Raw genomic sequence first — 18759 nt, 5'->3', positions numbered from 1 at the left:
AAGAGGCAGGGGAGCCATTTCACGGCCACAGAGCCCTTGGCCTGGACCCCACTCGGCATGCGAAGGATGACGATGCTCTCATTGTGCAGACTGGAGTGCAGAGAGGTGCATTTTGGCTAATGAGGCATGTATCTGGATCCCAGGCTCCTGAGTCGAGTTTCCTTTCAAAAGTTAGGGTCCTGTGACAGGCAGAGACACAGCAAGCAAAGCCTAGGGAGGATGAGGGAAGCAAAACGGCACAGATGTTTGAAAGTACAGGGTCTGTTCAGGAAATGAAGATTATCTTAGTGACTCAGAAGGAAGAAACATGCGTATATGTAGTGGGGGAAGGGAAGAGGGAAATGCAAGTGCATGGCACGGCCCTGCACTGTGGTCCAGTCAAGCGAGGGAAGCTTCACGAAGAGGTTGGTGGGCCTCTGAAGAAGGGCCTTGAGGTGGGTCAGCAGGAAGGCAGGAGAAAGAGAGGCAAGTGCACAGAGCAGTGAAGAGTTGCTTAAGACTGTCAGGAACTCGTGGGAGAGTCTGTACCAGGCACACACAGACACATAAGAAAAGGACCAGATTATGGAAAGCCTCCAAAGGTCAAGCTGAGAAACAGAATGTTGAACAGTACTCAAGATTCTCGGGTATGGACGGTACAGTGAAACAAAAGGAATCCAAATGGATAGTTCTCAAATTTAGGATGTCCAAGATACTTTAAATTTCTCTGTTCTCCAAATATATCACAGTCTTAAAGCCTTCTGATGATTACAGGATAGCGGAAATAAAGGCCTTGTGTGTGCACATTACAATTACAGTATTAAGCTAAGAGGATGAGATTTACGAAAACTTGCTAAGAAATCTTTTCTTCTTTAGACAAAACACTATGATGTCTCACAATGATCACATATAAATTAGAACTGAAGGACTCCTTGTTTTGTGAAGCCTTGGACAGCGGTGTAGAGTTAACTGGTAAACTGATGAAGCATTAGCAATTCAGGTGCTAGAATAAAATGTACAGTCAGTGTATAAAGTTCCAGAAACACTTTATTTAAAAATGGAGTTGTAAATGCATAACAAAATAACATAAGTAATAAATGTAACAAAAATAAATAAGGAAGATAATGTATTCATACAAAATAAAAATAACATAGTAAAAGGCCAAATGTTTATAATTGAACAAAACCGTGTAAACACTTAAAGGATAATGTAAGTTGAGCAGATGCTAATATTTTCCTAAACAACTCCTTACCTTCTGCTTCCATGGGGATATAATCAGTACCCAAACATTAAATAAAAGAGGGAACAATGGTGATTATTTTGTTTGACTTTTTCTTCAAATGGACTGACCCTGTTTTAATGTTTCACTTATTCCTTCAAAGCATTTGTATCATTCCATTCACGTTCTTTAAAACCTTTTTTTCCCAGTCTTCCTTTATTAGACAGAATGGAGAAGTTAGCTTTACAAGGAGAATAGTTCATTTACCATTTTTTTTTAATTTAAAGAAAAATATGTGATTCATTATACAACAGACTTTTGTTTTTACATCTCTACAAAAAGGGTTTTTCTGCATCTTTATTAACTGGCCAACAGTACAGGAGTTTTTAAATCTTGTACGGTTTTGAAGCATACAGAGTTAGTTTGTCTCCTGAAACCAATGTAGCACAGGATTATTGCTGAAATACTAAAGACCATTCGTAAAAGCTGCAAAAGCCGCAGTTTTAACCTTTATAGACTGATGGGGTCAACGGGGAAATCCAAGGCTACTAAGTAATATTTAAAGGAATTAAGATTCACCCAAATTATAGTGTTCTGGAAACACAAAGATAATTACTTTCTTTTAAAACTTATCCAAATGTGAACTTACTGGAAAGAGAAAAAACAAGTTTACAGAAGGTATTTTTCCACAGGCTTCCTGTGTAGTGGCACAGGCCTGAGCCCTCATCGTTGCCGTCTTACAAGGTCCTTGTAAATGCGTAAGACGGACAGGTTTACTACTGGGTCCTACAGGGAAACACACAGAAGCAGTTCATTGCTTGGGAGTGAAACTATCAGCTAATCTTATGACTACTGGTTCTCCAAGTCTCCTAATGAAGAAAATTTTAACTTCATGATCATTTCAAGGGAATTTTTTTTTCAACTGTCACATATAAACTTGGTAACACAGGACCAATATACGTGCTCTCAGTTTAAAAATATACTCCACCAAAACAGTCTGATCTTTCTAGTGATCATTTGCCCTAAAATGAGACAAAAATCTTACTTTCGTTAAAAAAAAAATTGAAAAAAAAGTGCCAAATTGAGCTTTTGGAAAGTGGAGTAAAACACCGAGGGGTTAAAACAAATACGGTATCATCAATCTCCTATGTACAAAACAGACGGTTAGTCCTTACTGATAGAGAGCTATGTCTACCTACCACTCCCGGCAAATCTTAGTGCAAACATAATAGTTCATCTCCGTAAACCCCAAGACAACTGACGTAGCAACAAAGTTATATAAATCACATATATGCTGGAAAATTTCAGAACACAAGAACGACTGTTTTGAAAGGTCAGTTTGACTGTGGAGAGTAATGTCATTGTATCCAATGGTAATGAATACTAATATAAATCCTATTATTAAGAAGCAAATATAAGTGTTTAACAAATCTGTACAGATGAAGAGGAAGTCCATTTCAGGGAGCAGCTTGGCACAGAAGACATGGGGGTCAGAAATGTTGGGTATTTAATTTGCTTGTAGGTCACAGCACGGCTTAAAGAAAAAAAACAAAGATCTATGAAGGGAAAGGATGCAATTATAGAATTCAATTTGAAAATCATAAAACCACAAAAGGTGAAACTGCCACAATCTGCTTTTTCCTACATGTGCATCTCGTGGTTTTCTAATGGCCTGCAAGGATTTACAGGATACCACGCCAGAGGTAAAAAATAAATAAATAAAATTAAGAAGACAGAGAACAAGATTGTAGCTGACCAAGCTGTCTTGTTTTGCATACGTCAACACTATGCTGCTTCCAATATTCCTAGTCATTCCACGGGTACTTATTTTTAACACTCGAGAGAAAGTCATTCATGTACTGTAACGTCTTCCTCTTCCCCATCAGGGTTGAACCTATTGAAATGGATACTGAAATCAGCCTCAGACTCGGCGTTCTCAACTTCCGCTGATGCTGAGATAGCGGCCGGATGGGGGACCCTAGCGTCTGGCTGACAAAGTGTCGGTGTCTGACCCGGGCTGCTGTGGTTGTTCACGGGGCTGGACTTCTGTTTTGGCGGAGACGGCAAGATAGTGCTGGGGAATCCCATGTTGTTCAGAGCCTCCAGAGTTCCATCCGGGTCAATCATAGCATTGATTGCTGAAGGAAAAAGGAATACGGGAGGGAAAAAGATAATTGTAGATGCAGTTAAATGTGGATGGGAACACTGCTTATGACTTGGATAATACTTCAAATCAGGATGCTTGTAAGAGCTTACATTTGGCTAGTCCTTTGGATACCATATTTAAAACTCATTTTTTAATAATTTGGGGGCTGACCCGTATTATAGATGATAGGACCTGAGTGCTTTCTCTGGTGCCCTGAACAGGCTCACGTATGAGCCTTTCAGAGTCTGTTGGAAGACTGGGATTTGACAGAAAGATCATTTTGAGATTTGCTTTCATCAGTGTGAAAGGAAAGGGAAAACACTGGGTGTGATTTTCATAAGCACTCCTAGCTGTATCACCACTCAGATAACTGGGGGTTCACTGCTAAGATGGAGTTCAGAGGAACCGGAAGGTTGGGGAGGCCGGGAAAACATCATCCCACTTGGAATGCTATCACAGCATGCTCTCGTTCATCCTGGTAAGAGTGTGGGGCCATCAGCGGGTGCATGTGTGTGTGCCCGAGTCACAGGGACGCCCTCAGAACCCGAGGGCGGCACCAGCAGGCCGTATAGACCTCGCTACTGCATGGGAGGGGCCGGTGAAAGGGCAGCTTTCCATCCAGAAGATTGAGTGAGTGGACAAGGAAAAATCTGAGACAGTGATTTTCAGCTTGGCATTGGGGAGAGTGGGGAGCTGGCAGAAGGAAGCACCTTTGCTATAACAATTTCTCAAGAGGTCCTTTTCCAAGTAAACTCCCATTCTATCCGCTAACAGCCATTGTGTTATGAGCAAGACGCTTTTCCCCATGGGGGTAAAACATAACCCCTCGGGGTGTGGAGATGGACTAGACGTTAAGAATCACTTACCGAGGGCCAACATTTTCTGCCTATGATAATTCAAGCAACAAAGACTGAGTGGAATCAGCTGACTCTGGAAGCTACCTGTTGTACCATTGCAGACTTCTAGTTCAAGACACACACGGGCATTCATGCCTGAGTAAGATCTGGCGCACACGGAAATAACGGCCCTGTCAAACTTCAGGAGGGAAACAGTCTCTTTTTCTTCTCTCCCTCCTTTTCTGGTCCCTTTGGCCAATACGTGCTCTTTTCTTGTGGTTCACCCAAACAACTGTCACTCATATCAGAAGACAGGTTCATTTGGGTCACATCATAAATGTGAAATCAAATAAATAATGCCAATTTTTAATAAGCATTCTGAGATGCATACATATTTTAATATTATTTTACATATTTTTCATATATTAGTACTTATGCACATATAAAACAGATAATATATATCATACTGTGAATTAGTCTACAACAGTTAGCCTATATGCCCGAGATTTAACTTTACCTTTTTATTTATAATGGATTTTACTTCTTTTTTTAAAAGATTTTATTTATTTGCAAAGGAGTGTGCGTGCGTGTGCAAACACACAAGCGTATGAGTGGGGAGGGAGGGGCAGAGGGAGAGGATCTCAAGCAAACTCCAGGCTGAGCTGGAGCCTCATAAGCGGCTCGACTCCATGACCTGAGCCGAAATCAAGTGTCAAGATGCTTAACCTACTGAGCCACCCAGGCCCCCCTATCTATATTGGGTTTTATTAAAGCTTCCTTTTTATAAGTAATTTGGATATGTAGAACTATATTTTTATTCATATGTTATTATATTTAACCAAATCACATTATAATAGAATATTTTTAAGAGATACCACTTAGAATGTACTTGTCTGAAACTGTTAGCTCTTCCTACTTAACTCAGTAGTAAATGTACCTTGTAGCTGCTTTTCAACTCTTTTCAGCTCCTGTAATATAGACGAAATCTCCTGGAGGGAAAGCAATGACAAAAGTTAGCTTCCTGTAAGTAAAGCATTTTTTTTTTTTTTAAAGATTTTATTTATTTATTTGACAGAGAGAGACAGCCAGCCAGAGAGGGAACACAAGCAGGGGGTAGGAGAGGAAGAAGCAGGCTCATAGCAGAGGAGCCTGATTTGGGGCTCGATCCCATAACGCCGGGATCACGCCCTGAGCCGAAGGCAGACGCTTAACTGCTGTGCCACCCAGGCGCCCCAGTAAAAGCATTTTTAGCTGATAAGCGACGAGTCTCATTTGGAATACGTAACGTTAGCTACTCGGTACTACATCCGCAGTGACAAGACAGAACATAATTATGATGCCTGAAAACGAGATTCAAGTTTTAAAATCTTTAATGTTTAACTGCAATTATTTTTTCAACAAGATAACAAAAGATGAGAAGTTCAAGATGATACTACTGCATAAGCAAAGATTTTGAAAAACTTGCATCACTCAATCTTGCAACAATTTTGCAAAAGTGTGTAAGCATTTTCTCTGAAAAATGTATGAACTGTGACCTCGGTTTTAGGATGACTCCCTGAACCACGAAAACCTTGAGGAGGAGATGAGCAATCTACCGAGGGAAAGGAAATGACTCATGTTCATTCTACTTGAGTTCAGCTCTGATTTCAAATTGCCTCTTTATAATGTATAATCATTATAAGAACAGGCATGTATTAGTGAAGAAACATAAAGAAAGTTCCTCCTTCATACCATCTTTAACTTTGAAGCAAGCAGCATTTTAAACCCCTGTGAAAGACAGTGGAAGGCATAAAACTCCCCAAATCTGTGTATTTCTATCTTTTTAAAAATGTAAATTAACAAACACTTTAAAAATGAGAATATCATTCCTTTAAGATAAACATATTAAATGTTTTACTATTCAAGAAAAACTACCGTACCATGCTTGAGGTTTTCACGATAGGGACTTCACTCTCAGCTCTTAACTTGCTTTCTATTTCATCCCAGTTCCGATCCTTGTCTTTAAATAATATTCTAGAAATCAAAAAACATAAGCCTTTTACTTTCCATGTTTTAAAAACCCATCATAAAACCACAAAAGGTGACACTGCCACAATCTGCTTTTTCCTACATGTGCATCTCGTGGTTTTCTAATGGCCTGCAAGGATTAACAGGATACTATGCCAGAGGTAAAAAATAAATAAATAAAAATAAGACGACCGAGAACAAGATTGTAGCTGACCAAGCCGTCTTGTTTTGCATACGTCAACACTATGCTGCTTCCAATATTCCTAGTCATTCCACGGGTAATTATTTCAACATATAAGCAATATAAAATTGTATTTGTGTGAAATATTATAATTCACAAACCATATTCAGACATGTTTCATCACATCTTAAAATTTTAATTACAGTTATTAGAAATTAAGTCACAGCATCAATGAATTTCTGAAGTATTTTTATATAGATTTACACTTTGAGCCTTCTTTTATACCTTGAGCCCTCATCTTGATACCGCTTAAAAATGTACCAGTTTATCTCTTCACTTTATTGCCTTCTAAAAAATATTAATTTAAATTCTCTTTAGGTTAAAAGAATAACGCAATCTGCATTATCTTGTCCTATTTTTTACTTTTTAGATTTTTTTTGACAAAATACAGAACCTAGTTAAAAATACAAATCTTTCAGAAAAAACATGCATATTATATAGAATACCTACTATGTGTACATACACATACATATAATTCTTCCCTCCAGGTACATTTCTTAAAGGTTTATACAAATGACCTCATAATATATTTACTCTTGTACACTGTGGCCTTTTCACATAATGATACCTTTACTTTTTCAAAAGAGTGTTAGTGAAGTCTATCAACAGTCCCTCCAAATACAGTTGAAATATAAGGCATATTACCCTTAACAGTTAAAAAGTGATTGCATGTTTGTCTTTTGTTAAGGAGTACCTTGTACGTATGATTAATTTAAAGTTATTTTAATGACTACCATTATGCTGCCATCCACTGTTTTTTCAAGATAATTTACTCTTACCAATTTTCACACATCCCTATGAGTTTTAAGTAAACTTAACTTCCTACAAAATGATAATTTAATAAGCATTCACTAACCAATAGTTACGCAGTATATTCTAAGTACTTCATTAAAGACCACTGCTCTCATGGAATTTACATTTTAGCTCATGTATTTGAGTATATCTGCCTGTATGAAGTTAGCGGTTTCTTTTTTTTTTTTTTTTAAAGATTTTTATTTATTTATTCGACAGAGATAAAGACAGCCAGCGAGAGAGGGAACACAAGCAGGGGGAGGTGGGAGAGGAAGAAGCAGGCTCATAGCGGAGGAGCCTGATGTGGGGCTCGATCCCAGGACGCCGGGATCACGCCCTGAGCCGAAGGCAGACGCTCAACCGCTGTGCCACCCAGGCGCCCCAAAGTTAGCGGTTTCTGCTATCTCCATGTGATTTGCCTTAATTTCATTATTTTGCTTTAATTATCTGATTTTATTATTCACAACTTCTGTTCCAACCAAGCCCAATCACCCCTTTCCTTTCTATTTTTAAAATCACTAGTTACACAGGATAAAAAGCATAACAACGCAATTTCACTGGATCCTTTCTAAATTAAAAAATGTGTACATTTTAAGGTTCACATTTGATTTTAAAGAAATTAAATTAGTTGCATGCTATTTAGAATAAGACATTCTATAATTTCTGACTGGGCTTGTAAGTAAGCCTACTGTTTTTATTTTCATCACACACAGTGATTAAGCAATCGGCACTCTAGTATCATCTTAGTTGAGGTCTGTGTAAGTGTTCCCCAGCAACCACATCACTTCCACATCTGCTGATCCCACCACCTTCTCTCATGGTCACTGAGCTCCCCTTCGCCATGACAACCCATCCTCCTACGACTGCCAGTGCAAGAGGCAGCCAGACAGATCGAGTCCACCCAGTGGAATCTGTGGGGTCTAATCACATGTCTACTTAGTAACGCCAGGAGTCACGCATCCCTCAAGTTTGGCTCAAGTACGCAACGTAGCTGAAGGTGATGAAACTGTTATTTTGCATTTAATTCCACTAAAATTATATTCTAAAACTAGGACACACTGGATTATTAACCAAAGGAATAGATAAATGAAATAAACACTGATTAAGAGAATCTTCCATGGGAATGAAGTCTCCAAATTTAATGAGATTGAGTGATTTTTGACGCGTACTATTTGTCCAGCACGGTTCTGACACCCCCCGACTGAGTGCGCGAGGCCGCAAGTAAGCAGGTATTCGGAGTTGTACAGGATTCCGCACACTCTCCTCTCTGCCGATGAGGAAGATGAAACTAGCCTTAAGTTTCAGATCTTACAAAAGAAGCCCCCAAGGTCTGTTAATTTAAAATACCTACTATCATTTTGTGGAGGACTAAATTTTATCTGGTTATTAATAAAATTAATCTAAGTAATTATTGCTGTTAACTCTTCATTATAAAGGGCTGTTTATTTAGACATTGTTTCCCTCTCTGCCCCCTTCATGTGGCCTAGCTTCTGACTGTTACTAAGACCTAAAAAAGAGAAGGAAGGTGACAGTGACAGCAGTAAGTTCGGGGCCATCGCCTCCACCCGTCCCTCCCGGCTGTGCGTGGAGCAGGTGAGCACCAAGGGGAACAGGTGTGTACTAACAACGTAGCACAGAGGTGTGAGCAGCCCAGCAGTACCTGATCTTCCCGGCTGTTTTATCTATAGACTGTCTTATCTTCTTGGAAAACTGAAAGACGGATGACAGCAGCAGATTATCTCCCATGACCTGAAACATCCAAAGAAAGTAAGTTAAAATGTTATCACTGTATAGTATAACCACCAAGAACACTAGTCATAGCTCACTATATTTAGGGGCATTTAGTATTTATGCTAATTTTAATTTAAAAAAATCAACGAGGAATGTCATTAGAGCTATGTATAACTAAACTGAGAAAGGGAAATAAGTATCAATAAAGGAGTTCCTTTTTTAAAAATAACTTGTCCAGTTTCCATACTACTTTGGTCATATCACTTTTAAAAAACAATCCATATTATCCTACCTTCAATTACTATCATGATCCCATCTCTCATGCCTCCAATTCAAATGATCAAAAAGAGGGAAAATACGACTAATTTAGAATACTAAGTTTATTATCTATTCTTCCACCAAATAATATGAATATAGAGATCGAGGAGGTTACAATCCTTGCTTTCTGGGGCAGAGTCTAATGGGAAAGATACTTTTAAAAAATCTACTCAAAAGAATGAATTTTTATGATGGAGGTTCATACCACCCTAGTTGAAATTTATGGGCAAACCAAGGGTTGACAAACTTCTGTGAAGGGCCAGAGAGTGAAGATTTTAGGCTATCTGGTCTCTGTCACAACTACTAAACTCATTCTTGTGAAAGCAGCTATAGATAACACGCAAACAAGCGGGCTTGGCTGTGCTGAGATAAAGCTTTATTTATAAAAACAAGTGGCAGGCTGGATTTGGTCTGCAGAACCTAGAAAAGGGACTGAACCCGGGCTAGATGTGGGCTCCCAAATCACCTCCTTGTATTTTAGAACTGTATATAGACTCTGCAAGACCATCCAGAAAATAAGATACGGCCTTGGAGGTTAAGCAGCTGTTCAAGACCAGTGCAGGAGTTAAAAGAATATAGGAAACACTATTAAATATTTTATTAAAAAGAACAGGCACCATGGAAAAAGGAGAGGCTAAGAATGACAAGGGTTTGAAAGATTTGTGTGGGATCAAAAGTTACTTAGGATGTGATCAGCAACATACAGGGAGTGAGAGGCTAAATAAACAATGGTATTTTGTGAGGCTTGAGGAAACAAGCCAAAGCAAGAGAGGAGGACATCAATTACTAAGGCCAGGACAGAGTGTGTTTTAAAACCGTCCAGTATATTGCAGTGGAAACTACAGAGCTGGCTACATGCTCTCCATTTGGACATCTTTTTCTACTCAGTACTACTGCAAACAGACACATTCTTATATACTAACTTTTAGCCCCCATTCCTTAAATCCAGGAATTCGCAGGATGCCAACCTATGATCAAACCCTTCCTGTCCACTGCTACTTTCTTTATTATCCTCCTACCCACACCCTAAGCCTTTACCTTTACCACTGCTGCATGGCAGCCCTCAATTAGCTTTTTCCACGATGCTATTTGAAATAACCACTCTTTGGTGAATAAACTCCTCTATATCCCTGAATTTTTCCCAAACTCATTTCATCTAATTTCCACTATCATAAACCTTTTCCATACCTGATTTGTTACGGCCACATTTATTTTCAAGAGAGTTTAGTAATTTATATCTGCACTGGTTCACAGGTACACAGAATTAATCATAATTCTTAATTCATGATATAAATCACTAGTCTAATTTGGACCACTTTTTCTTTCTCTTTAATAATGTAATAAGCACTTATGATAAATCTAACAGCCAAACAAAAGCTAGAGTGCAACAATAACCACGTAACAGAACAGATGGCCAAGAATACTCATTCCCTATCCCACAGGAAGAGGATACTTGCCTTTGACCTCCACTATGTGACTTGGTTTCACCAATGGGATCTTAGCAGACACAACACGAACATGAAATGTGCCTATATGGTGGGGCTTGCTCTCTTGTGCTGCTGATAGAACCATGACAAGAACAAGCCCTGGCTGGCCCACTTGTCCAAGCAATAGGAGAGACACATGGGCAGACCTGGACTCAACCTACAACTTTTACTGTCCAGCTGAGCCGTACCAGTTAACCCACAGGTGTGTAATAAATACACGCTTACCATGCTATGCCACTGAGATTTTTGTGTTTATGCAGAAATAGCTGACTGATGTAATCTACCACCAGTCATATGGTTTCCTCCATCCCACCTCCCTGCCACTCTCCAGCCCGCTTAAACAATATCCTGAATCCCATTCATCATTCCCTTGCTTTCCTTTTCATACCATTTTGTTACATCTATTTCTGTCCTAAGTATGTATTTTCATTTTTAAAAATGTATGACAAAGAATCACATTGTATATAATCTTTAGAGAATTATTTTTTTCATTTAATGTTCTATTGCTAAAATTTATCCATATTGTGGCATATTGTTGCAGTTCACTTGTTTTGATCACTCTGTAATTATTCCATTTGTAAACATACCAGTTTATATTCACTTTTCTGCTGATAAAAACTGTTAGATTGTTTCCAAGTTTTTGTTATTGTCCACAGTGGTGCTATAATATTTTTTTGCATGACTTCTTCTCTCAAATAGGACAGGGTGTCTCTTGAGTATGTACTAGCAGTAAAACCATGTGATATGATCATGGGATATGTCCATGTTCAACTTTGGGGAATAATGTCAAACCGTTTTTCCAAAGTGACTGAAGCAATTTAACCTCCACTGGCAACATGAGAGTCTATGTGTCCATGCTCTCTAACACTTAATATTTTAAGGCTTTTAATTTGTTGCCAATTGAACAAGAATCACATTGTAGTCTTGAAACGTATTTCTCTGAATACTCAGGAAGTTGAACATCTCTGTATTTTGAAGATCTTAGGTAATTTCTCTTCAGTAAAATGCTGTTCATGTCTGTTGGAGATTTTTCTATTGGGTTGTTTTTGCCTTTTTAAGTTGATTGGTAGGACTTCTTTATGTATTCCGTATACTAATCCTCTGTTGACTGTATGCTTCATAAAAGTCCTTTAATATACTCTATTTTATCAATCTTTTATTTTAAAGTCAAAGCTTCTTGTGCCTTTTAAGAAATCACCCCTGACTATAATGTGGAAAGACATTTACCTGTATTTTTTACTGAAAGTTTTAAAGTTTTGCTCTTGCGCCCTTTAGATGCTTAATTCATTTGTAATTAATTATCTGTACATGATGTGATATCGGGATGAAATTTCATTCTACTCATAAGGACAAGTGCTTTTTCCCCAGTCCCATCTGTCGAACAGTTCCTCCTTTTCCCACAACAGGACATGCCTTCTCTGACATTTGTTAAAGTTTATGGTTGACTTACTTCATCCCTGCTCCAGGTTCTCCGCCTTGTAATTGTTAAGTGATCAGGGGGCTCTGCTGGCTGAGGTCTCGGATCACCAGACCGAGAGTTGTTTCCTTCTGGGGTTTTAGAATGAACTAATGGAGGGATCTTTCGGAAGTTGAGGCTTTCATCAAAAACACGATCAACCAACTAACAGGACAAAAGCAGATCCTTATGAGAATAATTTGGAAAGGTACTGATATTGGCATTATAATTTTTTTTATTAGACAGAAGTCATTCCATTGTCAGGTAGTAACAGAAGCATGATATCTTCAATAAACCAATTACTCTTTCTTTTTATAAGTACTTTAAAGGTACCTGTTTAATAAAACAGATGTTCATCTACATAGATTTTTAAAAAAAATCCAAAATACAGAACTATGCTAAATTCAATTCTTCAATGGATAAGATTCCCCCCAATGGAAAACAGATGGTAGTAGAAAAAGCTGAGCCATGTAGATGGCTTTTATTTATGTCTTTTATTTTACTCACATTGCCTTACCAATGTAAAATAATGTTTCTTTTCCTTTTAGTTTCCTATCTTGTTTTTTTCCTTTTTTTCAAATTCCCCTAATCCAGATGCCAAATTTCTTCACAGATACATAAATTGCAAGTTCCAATTAAGTTTACAAAAGGAAAAAAAATTTAAATCCATAAAATAAGTATTTTGGTCTTAGGTGTAAGCTTTGAACAACGCTACAGAAATTACATATTCTAGTAAAAATGACATACTGCCATCTACAGTGCAAAATATACAAATACAATACAAAGTAACTCAGGTTTACTGAAGAAGGAATAAACTTTAGTATAATATTCAGAAGTAAAACAAAAAGGAAAAATGGAAGTCTATTCAATGAAATGTCTGAATAATTCTACTGGGTCTGAGTGCATGTATAATCATGTTAGGAACAATTTAGTTAGATAGCAGAGAACATAACATCTTATCATTTTAAATGTACCATAAGAATTGTGTATGTCTTGCCACCAAGAAGATCCTTTTGTTTTTCACCAATAAGGATGATTTTATTTACATTTACAATTGATCAATGTGGTAACAAAACTCTACACAGATTCATGAAAGCTCATTTACCAAATCAGACAACACATGAAGGGGGAGAAAAAAACAACAAAAATAAGGACCATTAAAGAACTAGATTATAAAAGGAATATGACGAAAAGCAAAGGAAGAAAATATTATTAACACAGTTTATCAGAATCAAATTTGTCAAAAAGGCTAGCCATTTTGGGCTACTATTGAGAACGTGATTTCATAAAATTAAGGAAGCTCATTAGAGGCTGGCATTTTTTTTCTGTAAAAGGCTAGATAATAAATATTTTAGGCTTTGCAGCCATACAGTGTCTAACTACTCATTTCTGACATTATAGCACAAAACAGCCAGATGATAATTAAACAAAAGAATGTGTCTTTGTCCTAAGAAAACTTTTAATTCATTCTTTCAAATGCCAATCTTTTGCTTGCACCAGATCAAGAAAGCCAACATGGAGGAGTACCATTAATTTTATATTATCCATTAAGGCACCTTCTGGAGCAAGTCTATGCAAATACTGGTCCCTGGAGCTAGAGAGCAGGAGGCCCTGGTTTTGGAAGGGCGAGAGTCTACACATGCTACCTTCCGCTCCAGAATTTACAAGAATGTTTCAAAACTGAATATACATGTATTTTTGTCTGTGTGTATAAATACATATATTTCAATTTTCAAAGTATCCTTGAGTATATATGTGTATTTTTCAACAGAATTACTTATAGTAGTGAAAACTGTAGAATTTTCTCTTTATTTGCTAGTAGAGATGTCTACCAGCTAACTGGGTATAAAAATACCTTTCTAATTATTTTCATAGGCAAACTTTATAGGAACATCATACAATCATTTATCAAATTTTAGTTTGCTTTTCAGCTGCCATTTATATTCATATTTTAAAGTGAAACCATACACCAATAACTGGCTGACAAAGTACTTGTTTTAAATAATTTTACAGCTTCACGTTAATAGTAGACCAAATGTTAGCCTTTGCTAGTTTTGTTAAAAAACATAAAAAGAAATTTTTTAAACCAAAGTTGGAAAATGCAGAGCTTCATGCAAACAGGGAGGGTGGAGGTAACTAAAATAAACTAAGCAAAAAGCTAAAAGCAAAAGAAATAAAGAAAAGAAAGAACCTTATGCATTTCTCCATGAAGATCTCCTACCTCTTCTCTAGTGTCTATGGCAGAGCCAGGGGTGGTGGCGGCAGTGCTTACTGTGGTACTAGGGGCAGTGCCCGAGGAAGTCACTGAATCTATCTCTCCTGCTACATCGTTGATCTCCCGAGCAATGAGAGCAAGATCTTGGCTGATCCTGGTAATAATTTTAGAAAAGAAGTTTAACGCCTTTTAAATAACAGCGCCAGAAACAATCATTTGTGACAGAATCAGTTACATAAGTTGTGTATCTAATTAAAGATTTGTACCAAAAACTTAAGATTTTTTTGGAAATCCTATGAACTATTTTGATACTAAAAGTCTTAAATACTTTGATACTTAAAAGTCTTAAGCTTTAATTCCAAAAGTTAATAAAACTAAATTTCACATAAACTGTCACTTTGAAAATTATGTCTTTTACCCAGAAGCAGTGATATGTCTTTTAAAATACACCATTAGTGTTCATGACTAGCATTAATAGAGGGTAAAAAGAATCCAAAGAGTCGTTGCGCCTGGATAGGAAAGCAATTACAACTTCATTTTCACTAACCTTCAAATGCAGCTAAGCATTTCTTTTGATTATAAATACAAGTAACAGAGACAATAGTAGTCTTAGATACTCGGTTTTCTTTTCACCAACAGAAATCACATTACAGTTGCTATAGGTATCTCAATTAGCCATTACTGCTTCAAAATCAAGCCCACGGCAGTCATGAAACCCACGGCAATAATGTTCCAGTTGGTATGTTAACAAAGAATCATATATTACTGTCACTTTAAAAATATTTTGATAACATTACAAAGAAATGCAGTCATAGTGAAACACAATTAAGTATTTAATGTTCATGCATTTAGAAGCACTGTTCTTCAAGGAGCTCCATACACTTCCCCAGGTGGCCAAAGAGGTCAGTAACTCTGATTCAGGACCTCATGCTACGCACGGCACGTCACCATACATGTTATGTCATCTGAGAGTCACACAGTTCTTGGAGGTAGGACTTCTCTAACTGAATGGGAATCAGGACACATTCTCAGAGAAAGTGAGCGGCTTGCTCATGACAGCACAACTTACGAATAGCTAAGGCAGGGCCAGATCCCAGGGGAAGAGCTCATTTCCACAGAGCTGTTTACTTGTGTCGTCAGCCACACGGACTGAAGAACTCAATAAATATCATCAGTGATAAGCAAAAAAAAAATTGATTTTTTTCCCTTTACTGTTATTTTTTTTAAGAGGAAGAACCTTAATAATCCACCACTGATATTCCTGTTTTTCTCAAAAAGATCTCAATTCAATGAGATATGAAAGTTTTCTAAATTACGCATCTCCTGAATTCAATGTGGCTACTTCCACAGGGAAGGTTTCGGAATGGCAGGACATTTTTAAACAACCTGTGAAAGCTTCTGCAACTTTAAAATCAAAAGCAGGTACAAAGTAACATTTTTTTCACTTGGACAAAATGTAAGCTTGAAAGACTTTCAAGGAATGCAGTCATCGCATAACAGTTTAACTACAGATTTAAAAAGAGAAGCTAAATGGAAGCTTATGGCCGAACAGACCCAATCTGTGGTCAATTCCTTTATTTACCAATACAAAAAGGTAGGAAGAACACCAATACATGTGTTCTGGTCCTGTATAAGCTTAGAATAAATATAAGGAGCACATTATAATTATTGTAATGTATGTTATAATATAATCAAACCACTACATGACCATGAGCACCCCCGGAAAGCAGCTTTAGACTGGTCAGCTCACTTCATTCTCATGGGCACCCTGCAGGAGAGGTAGCCGTCATCTCGTTTTACAGATGAGGAACATAAGGCTCAGCTTACATGAGCATTTTGTGGTTAAAGTCACAAATAAGTGGCGTAACTAGATCTTTTTATTACGTCATGCTACATATCTCACACTATCATTCCACATGGAATTTTTAAAAACTTGTTAACTGCTGATATAATTCTTCTGGAAGGAGTTTAAAGTGTTCTCTTAGATACTATATTCGATTCTTGTATTTCTGAAATAAATGAACTAGGATGAAAAACAGAATAACCAAACTTAAAAGACAAAAAATAAGCATGAGCTTATCCAAAAATCTATTTTTGGTTTTAAGTTTTTTATGCAGACGTTTGTACAATGAAGCTTCTGCTATTTGTAGACAGCAGTGTGAGTTAATTAGAAAAAACAAGTTAAATAAAGAGACAATAGCAATCTCAGGTTATACAGTAAAAATTACACTAACATGAATAATTCTAGTGTATGCACGACGTAAATCATTCAGTCGGTAAGCACCCCAAAGCCTTCTTTTAATTTGCAAGTTTATCTTGTACATGCCAGCTGTTTCTTTGTGTGACAATTCCTATTTTAAAACTGGCTCAATAATACAGACCATTAAATTGGTTTAAATCCACACTGCTTAAAAGTCTCAGTACCTACTAAAAACCAGCATTAGGAATTCTAAAATGCAAAATTATCAAGAAAACCAAAGCAATGAATATCTTCAAGTAGAAATAACAGATTTATAATTCAATAAAGACTAAGGACCTATTCATATAGCTGTTAAATCTAGCTTACTAATTCCATAATGCTTCTAGGTTACACTCACTGGAATATTTTATAGTCTTGTTATCTGTGCACTTTTTTTTTTTTTTTAAACTCCAAGTTTATAATCCTTGTTTTTATTCTCAGTCTCCACCCCCATCAAATCTGCTAGAGGAAGAAATTCTAAAACAATACAAACATTTTATTTGGAGTTTTGCAATCCATCTGTTTTTCCTTGCTTTCAGATATATGGCTGAAAAATACACCTTAAAAAATTAAAATCCCAAAGGCAAGTTTTATAAGCACAGTGCTACTAACTAGAGGGAAAAGGCATAAAGTCTTTAGAGGTTAAATGGCCTGGCTGTTTAGCAGTCCTGCTACAGAAAACGAGATACACAGAGACAGTGGTGACAGAATGCATATGGCAACAAGATGGAACCAAGTGAAAATGTCCCCCAGAGTTCCTGTGCACTGTCCCCTCCGCGGCATCTCTTTTCTCCGTGGGGGCAGGGAAGTGGGTTTGGCTGGGAAGAAGGGGTCCAGGTATTCTGGTCTGGGCTCCAGGGCTCCGGGGGGGCCCTCGAAGGGGAAGCGGACACACCTTCTAGTTCCCTCAGGTACCCCCTGAGCAGGTGCAGTGAGACCTCTCTCCCACAGGAAGGGGAAACGATGGGAGGGGGACTGGGCCTGCGGTCACCAGCCCTGCCCATAATAATAAAAAATGGGTTGAAATTCTCTCACTGCAGGCATCCTGTGGGCTCATAATTCATGGATCCTGAAGCACATATAGACCTGTCCCCTAACTGGAACTGGCTTGCAATGCTTCAATAGTTAAGTCTCACAAAAAGCTATTTATATGGCAAAATAAAATGTTTAAGGAGCACGATGAGATTAAAGGGGCATGTTGTCAAAGAATTATAAGCACTTAAGAGCAATTACAAGTAAATGGTCATTAAAGACCAAAAAACATAAACATGAAAGAAATGAGCCAGAAAAAACATAATTCACAGAAGTCAACAAAGGAAAAAAAAAAGATAAACACCATTAAATTATGGCAAGAGTTTATTTCTTTAAAGCATCTAGGGACTAGTATATATTATGTTCTTTAATAATGTTGCCAAATGTAAAACTTGAAGATCAGGGTCTTACACTGAAGGCAGCAATCACTATAGCACGTCAACGGTGAGAATGTTTAGGTAACATACAGTATAAAACACTGCAGTAAAATTTAATACCTTACCAACTTAAAAAAACATATTTTAACTACAAGAGCATCCGTTTGAGTGCAGCCTCTCTTCAATGTTCAGCCATGACAAGGTACTAATTAAAAATCACATCTGCAGCATGAATTTTTATCATATAACCTAAAGGTTACACTAAACAAATTTCGTGAATATTCAAAATAATTAATGAAGGGTTGAATTAAACTGTGCCTAATGAACTCATGAAAGTGTGAGTAAAAATCCACGTCCTCTAATCCTGCCCAGAGAACATGAGCAATGTATCTCCAACAACTATACTATTATTACCTCTTTGGAAGGTAGAAGGGAAGTAATCAAAAGTTCAGCTGCACAATTCTTAATTACGTAAAGCTGACACTACCTTTCAAAAATGGTATCTAGAAACAAAGGGGCGCTGCAACCAAAATAAATTAGTTCTACAATATGCTAGTAGCACTGGCATTAAACACACGAACTGAGAGAAACTGGATGGAGAGCGACTGGAGGGAAACTAGGTTCGTAGCTATCTGCGGATTTCATTTCTTGGACTATCTGCACAAAGCACACAAAAGCTAACAT

General features: G+C 37.4%; 1 protein-coding gene across 11 annotated transcripts in view; it reads right to left on the bottom strand.

Moving 5' to 3' along the window:
- Positions 1–1467: 1467 nt before the first annotated feature.
- CEP170 (centrosomal protein 170) overlaps positions 1468–18759 on the bottom strand; it is a 119646-nt gene continuing 102354 nt past the window's right edge. For 7 of the 11 annotated variants that reach the window (XM_011216658.3, XM_011216663.3, XM_019792790.2 and 4 more), the window contains 6 exons: positions 14404–14581; positions 12207–12377; positions 8881–8969; positions 6100–6193; positions 5118–5169; positions 1468–3336 (listed from right to left, as the gene is read on the bottom strand). In XM_011216658.3, the coding sequence (XP_011214960.2) occupies positions 3047–3336; positions 5118–5169; positions 6100–6193; positions 8881–8969; positions 12207–12377; positions 14404–14581 (874 nt within the window). In that variant the 3' untranslated portion in view covers positions 1468–3046. The remainder of the gene's footprint in view (positions 3337–5117; positions 5170–6099; positions 6194–8880; positions 8970–12206; positions 12378–14403; positions 14582–18759) is intronic. The other 4 variants (XM_002929961.4, XM_002929962.4, XM_011216664.3 and 1 more) reach the window with 3 other exon arrangements.

Source organism: Ailuropoda melanoleuca, chromosome 8 (genome assembly GCF_002007445.2).
Source record: "Ailuropoda melanoleuca isolate Jingjing chromosome 8, ASM200744v2, whole genome shotgun sequence".
NCBI lineage: Eukaryota > Metazoa > Chordata > Mammalia > Carnivora > Ursidae > Ailuropoda > Ailuropoda melanoleuca.
This window is presented reverse-complemented; position numbering and strand designations above follow the sequence as displayed.